Source organism: Colius striatus, chromosome 8, assembly GCF_028858725.1.
Source record: "Colius striatus isolate bColStr4 chromosome 8, bColStr4.1.hap1, whole genome shotgun sequence".
Lineage (NCBI taxonomy): Eukaryota > Metazoa > Chordata > Aves > Coliiformes > Coliidae > Colius > Colius striatus.
In genome coordinates this window covers 21867924-21880674 of record NC_084766.1, presented here as the reverse complement: position 1 = coordinate 21880674, position 12751 = coordinate 21867924, and the positions used below count along the sequence as shown (strand labels likewise).

The 12751-nt window shown below is 38.3% G+C and overlaps 2 protein-coding genes across 3 annotated transcripts in view; one reads left to right on the top strand and one right to left on the bottom strand.

The window, feature by feature from the left end:
• RBP4 (retinol binding protein 4) overlaps window positions 1–12751 on the bottom strand; it is a 35770-nt gene that overhangs the window by 12208 nt on the left and 10811 nt on the right. The gene's annotated exons all lie outside the window — the stretch shown is intronic.
• Window positions 2942–12751, top strand: part of PDE6C (phosphodiesterase 6C) — a 31629-nt gene continuing 21819 nt past the window's right edge. For both annotated transcript variants that reach the window (XM_062001252.1, XM_062001251.1), the window contains exon 1: window positions 2942–3421. In XM_062001252.1, the coding sequence (XP_061857236.1) occupies window positions 2942–3421 (480 nt within the window). The remainder of the gene's footprint in view (window positions 3422–12751) is intronic.

Sequence of the window (12751 nt, the reverse complement as noted above, 5' to 3'; positions counted from 1 at the left end):
CTCCAATGTCCATGAAGTGGTCACAAAAATATCCACATCAAAAGCCATGCAATTGAAATAAACACATTTGATCTGTATGTCTTCAGAAAAACTTAACTGGATGAATTGCATTAAGTGCTATGAAGATAGACAGAAATGCTGAGATACAAACAATGAGCTGAACTAGGAAACCTCATAAATACCTTTGACATTTACATGCTGCTTGAATCTGTTTAAATAACCACGTCTGTCAGTTATCCGTCTTAGGAGTTTCCATGTATCACAAGGGCTCAGGAATGGCCTACTACTAAGAACTACTCCATAAATAGTTTGATTTCTTCAGTAACTATGAATGTCAAAGGCAAATGACATCACATGTATTAAAATCACAAAGCCCACATATTTCTGACATTCCCTGAAATAAAATAAGAAAGAAAAATATAGCACCCTTCTCATCATGTTTCTAAATAAGAAGAAATACCTCAGTACGGAAAGGAATCAAACCAAATGCATGTTATTTTAGCCTTTAAAATGCAGTGAAAGTAACTATGTTTTGCTGATTTCCAGTGTTAAGCCTCCATGCATATAATGGATCCTCTATTAAATTAATTTCTTATATGAAATATTTTCTTAATAGGTGATTTTATTAAGAAATGGCTAGAAAAGATGATAGGAAAATCATGTTTGAAAGTGACAGAAATCTGAATTATTTTTTTGGTATAGCTTCTTATCATAAACTTCAATACAAATGTAAATTAGCATTACTAAATATAATATGTTCAACAGTATGGAAACTAAGGAGAGTAAAGGAAATAAAACAGAAAATAAATGTCTTATTCCAGCACAGAAACTTTGACATTCATTACAATGCTAGTGCTCCAAAATGTTTAAATGATCTAATTTAGAAAATTAATTACATTACATTCATTACTAATATGAGAAAAAGAAAAAAGCAACAATAAAAATACACTGTATTTTCCTAAGTCTAAATGCAGACTTCCATAAATGTAAGGCACATTTATTTTCCAAGCTACATTTTACTTTCTATCAAATCACTTCAACTTCTTTGGTTGCCTTATTTATTCACGATTAATCAATGTGTACGTAGCGTTAATGATGAAACATAACATGGCTAATACAGCAATTGTTGAAAAAAAGCCAATTTAAATGTCTTCAAAACAGAAACTTCACCAAGAAATTCTGTTGGTTTCTGATACTTTTTTCATGTCATTTCACAAACATTTTACAGAGCAAGAGTGCTATTGTAAGAGTGAATCTAAATTAAGAAAAAAACCTCTCAAAATCATTTGATGATTTAAAAATGCTTACAGAACAACTCATCTATATCTGAAATATTTTGTTGCAAAGAAACATTTATCACCTTACATCAGTATCTAATCCAAACATGATCTTTGTTATCTCAAAGCACAAATAGTTTAACATTTGTAAAAACAGCTGAGCATGATGGAGATTTGGTGAAACCATGGCAAGCATTCTAATTGATCTTGCATATAGAAAAAATCAGGCAATGTAACTCAGTCAGGTTGCCTGTCTTCACTTAACTTTACCTCCAGAGAGTGACAGGCTGTTTTATTTCATAGAATTAATATAATCTCGATATGAAGAACAACTAATATTTGTAAACATGGTTACTCACATGTGATAAAGATGAATGTGTAAATCTTATACAGAAAATTATTTTCTAGAATGTTTTATCTGGACATGAAACAGATCCTCTTATGAACCCTTCATACTTCAAAGAAACTACTATGAAGAATGTTCCAGAAATAATGCAAAGAAGTAATGCAAAAAAAAGTTAATATTTCTTCATACAATTTCATTGGAGCTCTTCAACATCCTCTTTTTTAAACAGTAGCATGAAAATTATTGAGCTAGAAATTAGAAAGATTACAGATGAAGAGAAATAATTTATGTGCAAATACATATAAAATTCTTTTCAAGTCTATTGCTTTTATACATATTGATCATATCATGAAGCTATTCAAAGGCTACTAAGATACATCTATCAGTTATTACCATTTTCCTGCTCTGTAAGAGAGCAGGAATCTCCCACTTTTTCTGAAGAAAGTATAGAAGAAAGTCCACTACTTGCAGAACCCTGTCTGGATATTTATACTCATAGAGAACAAATTGTCTCCTGAACTCAATTTGGATTCAAACTATTTTCTGATTTTACTATTTATTAAAAAAAAAAAAAGTCATATCTAGCTGTGCTGAGTCAAATTCTAATTCTTTTATTTCATCTTTACCTGGAACCAATCTTGAGCAAGCTCAGACTTTTGTAGTCTTTAGAATTTCACATATTTTATGCAGGTATAACTTCATAATTATTTATTTTTAGTAATCCAATTTCTTTTAGCTCCTGACTATTTCAAGGAAAACCAAATTCTACAATTTTAAATTTTGCCTATAACATTTTGTTTTCCATCTCTTAAATACCTCTCACAAATACACATGTGCACATCTGTGCACGTGTATAATGTGGGATAAGTATCTAGGTGGAAACCCTCATATTAAGTTTCAATGGAAACTTTTGTGTGTATAATACACTGTGAATGAAGGAGATAACATACAGGTATATATATCTACACATCAGATTATTTTATAAGGTCTAAGAATTGGTTAGTTTAAAATGCTAAAATGATTCCGTCAGGATTTATGAGCTAAGAATGCTCAAGGGTTTAGTGTCCTGACATCTCTTTAATTAGCAGTCTCCAAGATCTCACGCTAAGAAGATGCTAAGCCAGTGCCTTCTGTCATATCTCAAGAGTTTCAGAAGGCTTGGAAGCAACAGAGGAAGGTGAATGTACTATGCCTGTGAGCCATACAATATGTACGAAGTACCATTTTCTTACTAACATCAAGGTAGAGCTTCTTGCTACCAATCCTGCTTTGATGGTGATGCAGTTCTAAAAGAAAACCTAAGAACAATCCAGGAAAAATGGGTGAGGTAAATAAAGATGCTGTTGAAAAATACTTGGAGAACAACCCTGCATTTGCCAAGGAGTATTTTGACCGAAAAATGCGGGCAGAAGTGCTGGGAAGTATCTTTAAAGTGAACCCTGGAGATGTGAAGGAAGGAGTCAGCTTCAAAGACATGTCCCGTCTGGAGGAATGTAACATACTATTTGAGCTGCTAACAGAAATCCAGGATGAAGGAGGCACCATGGAAAAGATCGTGCACAAGGCCCTACAGAGGCTGGCACAGCTGCTGGCAGCTGATCGGTGTAGTATGTTTATTTGTCGTTCTCGAAATGGTATTCCAGAGGTAGCCACCAGGCTTATCGATGTCACTCCAACTTCCAATTTTGATGACAATTTGGTGAAACCAGACAATGAGACAGTTTTTCCTCTGGACATCGGGATAGCGGGATGGGTTGCTCATACCAAGAAGTTTTTTAATATACCTGATGTGAAAAAGGTAAGTGACTTCTCTTGGGGAATGGGTTTCCATGCATTTGCTTACTCAGCTTCCTGCACAGGGCTTGTGGTACACACTCATTCTTCAAAAACATCCCAAAGGCAGAAACTCAGACCAAAAGCATGAGAAAAGAAGCACCAGAGTTTGCTAAAAAAAACCAGTGGAAATAGATCATGTAGCCCAGTGAGGTATTTCCAGTATCCTTTCACAATAGTTGTAATGTAATTTACTGTAATAAAGGATGGGAATATTAGATTAATAGAGACAAATAAGTACTTGTGCTTTTGTTGGACAAGGCAGGCTCCTATTCTGTTTTCCAGTATGGGCTTGCAAGTGTTCTCCCTTATTATGCTGTGCTGCCATACATGCACTGCTGAATACAATTAATTTGCAGCTCTGGTAACGACGATGCTTCCTTGTAAGTAGCTGAATGATGCCAGATGAAGCTGATATCAACATATATATTCAGCTTGACGTCTGTCTTTGAATTTTAAATGCCTTCAAATTTGGAGTATGTCCAGATCCAGGGCTTTTGTTCAGATCTATCTATAGAAGAAGATTAATAGGCAGAGCTGCTCTGACATCTTCAAAGTTCCTATTAGATTTACACAGAATCACCATCTTCAGTTATGGTGCTGATGTTTTCCAGGAGGTAAACAAAAAGTAATGTATTTTATCATGTTAAAAGTTGGCAGACATAAAGAAATAAAAGACTACTTTTAAAGCTCAGAAACAAATGAAAATGTATATATATGTCAAAAGAACATTACAATATATAGTAAACTACCTCAGATCTAGGTAAGAATCATGGGAGCAAACAGAAGAATAACTTGTTTGAGAAAATAAATCAGTTGATTTTTACAGACCACTAAGATGCTTTCTTCAATGGCTTGGTTCTGACAAGCAGTATCTGACTTACTGCCTTTTACCACCACGTGCAGAGATTGGAGGATAATCCTTCTAAATTCATAAGACTGATTACATGAGAAAGATCAGGAGGATCAAGATGTGCCTTCTATCATACTCTGCACTGCTCCTTAATATCATTAAGTGAGAGGTCCTCAGAGCAGGGCTGCCTAAATATTCTGTATTTGCAATGGGATTTGTTCAAAATTTTGTGACAAATGTAATTTGGATGTGCTTAGACAAGAGAAACTTTCTGTCCATCTAATCCTGCTAGGTATACATTTTTCACTCATAAATTAATTCATGTCAGCTGAATATCTGTCCAGCTATTATTGAGTCATTTTAAAGTAAGCCTTAATTAGGCATCCTTTTAACTCTCTTAGGCCTACTGAAGTTTATGCCATTAGACCCACACTTGAAAGTGCAGTTGTAATACACATTTGGTAACTAAATGTCATCAAAGCACTGACATTTTGTAAGTTAATTGTAAAATTCCCAGAGACTTCTCTGCAACCAAGATTTATTATTTAAATACAAACATGAAGGTCTTAAAATTGTCAACATTTCCATTCTAAGCAGAGTTAAGCCAAAGAGGAATTTTGCTCTTACTGCTTTGTCAGAATACAAAATGCACAGTGAATCGTTCTAGATGGCTATAGTACTTTAAGGATGCCATGTCTAACCACTTTCTATTGTTGACACAATCCATATCCAAATAGCACAGTGTTTTTTAAGTCTTAAGTACATGACAACATTGACAAACCTGTGAGACATTTTCATGCTTCAGTCACCACCCCTTTATAACAAGAATGAATGTAATGAAAGATTGCCACGGTAATAAACCCTTGCAAAAACATGACTCCACTTCTAGGGCCTGATAGGCAGTTCTTTAGAGATTATGTCCTTCTTCAAACTGGAAAGGTATCAATAAACATGAGGAAGCTCCTCATCCTGACTAATGCTTCAGAAAAGAAAAGCAGAGGAAAAGATACAGACCTTCCCTAATTAACTTAGTAGCCAGAACAGTCTCCCCCTGTAAGATTAAGGACCTGTTGACTGCGAGAGCTAATAGTGTTTAATCCAGGATTTAATAGCAGTGAGAAATATGAGTCCAGGCAGGACCACTACCCTAACAATTTGTCTCACGTTATTCCTATGGTATGTCAATTTGCCTCACATTATTCCCATGGTATGTCAGAGTATGCAACTGAAATATTCCAAAGTAAAAAAACAGACTGAAAAAAAACCATGTTCATCAGTATTCTTGCAATATTAACTGGTAACATGGACAACATGATAAAGAAGAGTACAATTACCTTACATATTTTGCTAATGCATTATTACCAAATAACACTAAGAAATACTTAAACATGTCTTCTGGGGAATCAAAATCTCACATTCTCAGCCTGTAAGAATCAATGATAAGAACTATATGGAATCCCAGAACAGTAGGGGCTGAAAGGGACCTCTAAAGATCATCCAGTCTAAACCCCTGCTAAAACAGGTTCACCTTGATTAGGTTGCACAGGAACATGTCCAGGCAGATTATGAAAACCTCCAGAGAAGTAGACTCCACACCCACCCTGGGCAGCCTGTGCCAGAGCTCCTTCATTCTCACAATAAAGAAGGTTTTCCCCATGTTCAAGCGGAACTCCCTGTGTTCCAGCTTGTGCCTGTTACCCCTTGTCCTGTAACTGGGCACTACAGAAAAAAGATTGCCCCATCCTCATGATATCCACCCTTTAGGAATTTATGAGTGTTTATAAGGTCCCCTCTCAGTCTTATCTTCTCCAGGCTAAACAGCCCTAGATTTCACAGACTTTCCTTGTCACAGAGATGTTCCAGCCCCCTAATCATCTTTGTAGCCCTCTGGTGAACTATCCTTCTTGAAATGGGGAGCCCAGAACTGGACACAGTACTTCAGATGTGGCCTCAACAGGGCATAGTAAAGGAGGAACAGAACCTTCCTCGACCTGCTGGCCATGCTCTTCTTAATGTACTCAAAGACTCATTGGCCTTCTTGGCCACAAGGGCACATTGCTGGCTCATGTTTAGTTCATTGTCAACCAGAACTCCCAGGTCTCTCTCTGCAGAGCTGCTCTTCAGCAGGTCAACCCCCAGCCTGTACTGGTGCATGGGGTTGTTCCTTCCCAGATGCAGGACTCTGCACTTGTCTTTTTGAACCTCATGAAGTTCCTCTCTACCCAACTCTCAAGCCGGTTGAGATCCCGCTGAATGACAGCATAGCCTCTGGGGAATCAGCCAGTCCTCCCAGTTTGGTGTCATCAGCGAACGTGCTGATCAAGATGTTGAATAAGACTGGCCCCCAGAACCTACCCTTGTGGAACCCCACTCAACTCAGTGCAATCGATCACTAACCTTTGGGCTCTGTCATTCAGCCAGTTCTTGATCCATCTCACTGCCCATTCATCCAAGCCACACTGTCTGAGCTTTCTGATGAGGATGTTGTGGGAGACAGTGTCAAAGGCCTTGCTGAAGTCAAGGTAGAGGACATCTATTGTTGTTCCCTCACCTACCCAGTCAGTCATGCCATCATAGAAGGCTATCAGGTTGGTCAAGCAGGATTTTCCCGTGGTGAATCCATGTAGACTACTCCTGATTAATCTTCTTTCCCTTCATATACTTTGAGATGACATCCAGGATGAGCTGTTTCATCACCTTTCTGGAGGTAATCTCCCAGGTCCTCCTTCTTGCCCTTTCTTGAATACTAGAGTGACATTGGCCTTCCTCCAGTCCCCAGGCACCTCACCTGTGCTCCATGATCATTCAAAAATGATGGAGAGTGGCTTAGCAATAACATCAGCCAGCTCCCTCAGCACTGGTGGGTGCATCCCATCAGGAGCCCTGGATTTCTGAGTGTCTGCCTTGCCTAATAGGTCTCTAACCCAATCCTCCTCAATCCAGGGAAGATCTTCCTTTATTTAATCCATCATGTATTTAAATTATTGCACTATTTCTTTTAATTCAAAGATATTTGATGACAAAGATTTAACTGAGGGTTGGAAGCTCAAAAAATAATATTCCTGGTTATGATAGTGTATAAAATGATATAAATGGTGAGAAAATGCTTCAAAAGAAGGGAAGGATTTTGGTACTTTTTTAGGATCCATAAAGAAACTGAAATGTTCTGATGCTGAAATAACAAGCCTTCATTTTTAGAGGTTCTGCACTGGAATCTCCAACCCTCAGTGAAATGAAGAAACAACAGAATGTAAAGAGATTCTTCTGCTTCCAACTCAAATTAAGCAGACAGAGCCATCATCATTGTGGCACATAATTTAACCAGTGGAAACCTATGATACAAAAAAATATATATCTTCAAGTTGCAAGCACTCACATCATCCCTTTCTAGACTGATTGAGATTCAGTTTGCATGACCCTTTTAATTTTTTATTCTATTTTGTGTGAGCTCTACTTCTCTTTGATGCAAGGGTAGGAGAGACTTTAATTCCAGACCTGTCTGAAGTGACATGAGTTTCAGGCTCATGCGAATGTGCCATTCCCCAGACTGCAAGCTGAGCCTGGAATGAGGAAGAAGAGACACTCCATCCCTTTTCTTGAATCTACACCAAATAGTAAAATAAAGATTACCTGCTTCTGCAGAGGGGTTGGACTAGATGATCTCTAAAGGTCCCTTCCAACCCCTACCATTCTGTGATTCTATGATTATTTGAAGGAGGAGAGAAAAGAGTGAAAGGGTGAAAGAGTGAAAGGAAGAGAGAAAGAGTGAAAGTGTAGCTCAGTGCTTCAAACTCCTATATGTCAGTAAGGAGATCTGGGCATTGAACAGTTGTCCAGCTGCTGAGTGCAAACAGTTTCTCTGGTAACACTCAGCAATGGTCCTGGGACCAGGCAGTAGTCTTAGACTTCCTGCTAGGGCAAGAAAACCTTGCTGGAAGCAGGTGCATCCATGTCAAACATACAAAGCAGTGGGAAAGCACAGGAGAGGGCAAAATGGTCAATGACACAACTGGTTGCCTGGAAATTGAAAGAATGGAGTCACATTGTGGTGAAGCTGGTAGCAGGGCAGTCACCTGCTAATAAGATGCCTCAGGTCTTAACTCATGTTCTGCTAGTCTCCTCACAATGTGATCTTGGAGAAGAAACTTGAGTATCTAACATACTGACAAGGTAGAGTATGCTAAAATGGAATTGGAAGACTGCAAAAATAATTCTAAATGGAAGTTCTTGAGAAACAAACTCAGATTTGTTAAGACAAGGAGAAATGAGAGCAAATATACACGATTTTTTGAATTTGGCCTAATGAATGGCCAGCTCATTTAGTTACTTGTTTTTGGTTTTGAATCAGACTGATGACATTTTCATAGCAGATGGTAGGTGCTTCTTATTTTCCATTCATACTCAATGAAATCATTACAAAATATAAACATTTAGGAGTTGAAACAAGGCTTTTGACACTGTCTCCCATAACATTCTCATCAGAAAGCTCAGGCAGTGTGGCTTGGATGAGTGAACAGTAAGGTGGATCGAGAGCTGGCTGAATGACAGAGCCCAGAGGGTGGTGATCAATGGCACAGGATCGAGTTGGAGGCCTGTGGCCAGTGGAGTTCCACAGGGATCGGTTCTGGGGACAGTCTTGTTCAACATCTTCATCAACAACCTGGATGAGGGGACAGAGTGTACCCTCAGCAAGTTCACTGATGACACCAAACTGGGAGGACTGGCTGATTCCCCAGAAGGCTGTGCTGTCATTCAATGGGATCTTGGTTGGCTTGAGAGTCGGGCAGAGAGGAACCTCAGGAGGTTCAACAAGGACAAGTGCAGAGTCTTGCATCTGGGGAGGAACAATCCCATGCACCAGTACAGGCTGGGGGTTGACCTGCTGAAGAGCAGCTCTGCAGAGAGAGACCTGGGAGTCCTGACAGATAATAAACTAAACATGAGCCAGCAATGTGCCCTCGTGGCCAAGAAGGCCAATGGCATCCTGGGATGCATCAAGAAGAGTGTGGCCAGCAGGTCAAGGGAAGTTCTTCTCCTCCTCTACTCTGCCCTGATGAGGCCTCATCTGGAGTCCTGTGTCCAGTTTTGGGCTCCTCAGCTCCAGAGGGACAGAAAACTTCTGGAGACAGTCCAGCACAGGGCTACCAAGATGATCGGGGGACTGGAACATCTTTCATATGAGGAAAGATCTGGGGTTGTTTAGTCTAGAAAAGAGGAGACTGAGGGGAGTTCTTATTAACATTTACAAATATCTAAAAAGTGGGTGTCAGGAGGTTGGAACATCCCTTTTTTCTATTGTATCTAGCAACAGGACAAGGGGTAATGGGATGAAGCTGGAACACAAAAAGTTCCACTTAAACATAAGAAAAAACTATTTCACTGTGAGAGTGAGGGAGCCCTGGCACAGGCTGCCCAGAGGGGTTGTGGAGTCTTTTTCCTTGGAGGTCTTGAAGATCCACCTGGACATTTTCCTATGCGATCTGATCTAGGTTGACCTGCTTCTGCAGGGGGGTTGGACTAGATGATCTCTAAAAGTCCCTTCCAACCCCTACCATTCTATGATTCTGTGGTTCTATGATAGCAGAAATAAGAGACGAAGCAATAGAACACATCAATACCACCTACTGCGTGGTAAAATTTTGTTTGAGAAATCTGAGCCAATCCAAGAGAATCAATAGGAGAAGAAAATATGAGGAAGAGAAGAAAACACTGCAAGGCTACCAGAAAGAAAAACAGAAATATATAATAATGGTACATAGAAACGTGTGATGATGAGCGTGTGACACCAGCTCCTGATGTCAGTTACCTATGATTCCTGTTCCAACAATGCTACAGATCCAATCCTGGCCACCACACATCGAAGGAATGATGTATTTTGACCAGCCTAAGCTCATCTTTTCAATCCAAAACCTCCAGCCCAACATGAGCAAGGTAATCATAACTGCAAGGTGGCACAGAAAGCCATTCTTCCTTTGCACTTTTTAAGAGGAAAGAGGCAGAGGAAAATAGGCATCTACTATCTTGGCACTACTACCTCAGCTGCAGGGTTAAGTCTTATCACTTCTCCTTATCTGTGACATTTGAAGCACTTAATCAAACCCAAAATGGAGAGGTGAGCTGGACGGCAGATACCAACAAATCACATGGAGTTGACAAAAGAAGGAAGGTACAGAAAGAGTTTTTTGAATGGAAGTAATGGTGATTATGACATGAAAACCAACGTATAAATGTCATCTGTTGGACAAAAATGAAATGACATCATGCTGCTTGCTAGCAAAGCCCCTAGTCAAGGAAGCAAAGGTTTATGAGAAAGTCGCATTTCCTAACATTTTAAACCACATGTGTAATGAAGATGTTGATGGTGTGCCAAATTAAAAGCAACTGGGAATAGGCAACTATACCAGAAATGTGAGAAGCCTGGGTACTAACAGCTTTGAGCCGCTATTCCTATTACCTCAAATCAACCAGAGCAGTGAATCTTCACCCTAACTAGCCAATCAGGGAAGAGAGATCATTGTTCCATTATACTTTTATTTCAAGTTGCTTTTCACACTTCTCCATTTCTCCTTCTTTCCTGCATTTTTATAAATTACATACTTTTGCATATTCAATGGAAAGAAGATTAACAAGGGTTACAGTAGCTCATCACAATAGGGATTTTTTTCATTTTCTAGTCAATTTTTCACTCAATGAATACACAGCAGATTATGACCTAGAATTTCCAAGTGAGTCAAACACACTTGCCTTCAGGCTGCATTTTGTCTTTAATCCCATCAGAAATTCTCAAGGCTTAGCTTGGTGTTCTGGAGCACAGTGTATCAAATTCTAAGACATTATGTATTTGGAGATCTACTTCCTTTATTAAATATTGTAGGATGGTTCAAAGAACCTTAGAAGTATGGTCTTTGTTATTTTTTAAGCCTGGCATAGAATAAAGCCTCTGAAAGGTCGGAAATTTTTGCAGAGATCTTTTTCATTGCTTGCTTAAACAATTTTGGAATATGTAAAACCAGCCAATGTAGGAGAGTTCATTATCAAAGAATTAAGGTCTTTAAAAACTGGTAAAAGGAAACATAGAAGGAAGTGTCACTCCCAGGAAAGGAACAAAGATCTGTAGATAGTGCCATAAAATGAGAGACACGAGATGGTTTCTCCTTCTGAACAACCCATGAATAAGAACTTTTCAGAAACAATAAGTAAAATAGATTTTTTAAAAAATACCCACACTACATAATCATAAAGTATTATCTGCTCGTGTAGTCTTTTAAAATTAATTTTCTTCTCAAAATGCCTGTGGTTCCCAGGGGAGGGAATTTTGCTCATATTTATTTTACACACATAAACTTAAAGATGTGTAGCTACAATTTAGAATAAAATACAGTATAGTCTCAGTAGACAAGTCTGTAACTGCCATGTGAGGAAAATAAAAATTTTAGAAAGAATGCCCTTGTTTTTCCCTTTCACGGAGGTATAATCACACTGTTTTCACAAGAGTGATTTCTCATTTAGTAAATTCCACTGGTAGCTATGGGATGGAAATCAGGCTTATAAAATCTAAAGGAACTGAAAAGTTGAGGCCAGATGATCATAGAACAATACATTGATATTTCATTAATAAGAGGTTTACAATAATAACGTGTAGTAGTGCTGGTATGTTACAGTGATAAAAAAGTGGTGTCATTGTTTAGAGTATCAAAAGTCATGAATATATATACAGAACTAATCATTGTACAGTAAATGGCTAGGAATCTTAGCTTTAAATGGAGCTATTTAAAATGCTTGCAAATGTACTACAGTTAGTACATTTTCAAAAGTCGGTTTTATGATTTAACAGAGAGCTGAAAGTTCACAACATTGCTCTAAGACAGTTTAGACCCATAAGATCAAGTCAAATAGACTGAGTGTCCATATTCATGTATTCATGGGAACTCCAAGATTCTTTTCTGTCTCTGGTACTGCAGAACATATTTCTGGCTTATCTGTCTATCAATATGATTTTCCAGACATTGTGAAAATTTATTTTCTTTCAAAACGAAAGGATCTTATGTCCCCATGAGAAAAAAATTTTAAGATCTTGTTTGGAAATAAAAGCTTCAAAACTCCTAGCATTTTTGTGCAAAATATTCAATAATGAAAAACCTAAATCTAAGCACAAATTTTCACTTGTATATGCAAATCATATGCAACAGAAGTGTTTGTATACGCTGTGGGAATGCTGCCAATCTGTTACGAGGTATTTGTCTTTCTGCACTGTACTGTTTAGGCACAACTCAGGACAGCTTGTGGTTACTGAACTTTTTGTTTATTAAGACAGACCTGCATTAAAATTTTCCTATCCCCTGCAAAAATTCTGTGACAAAAGTGCTTCTTCTGAATACCACTGTTTGTACCTTCAGCCTGCAGTTATCAAACAAGTTAGGATTCAGCAGATGTGTCCTGGTG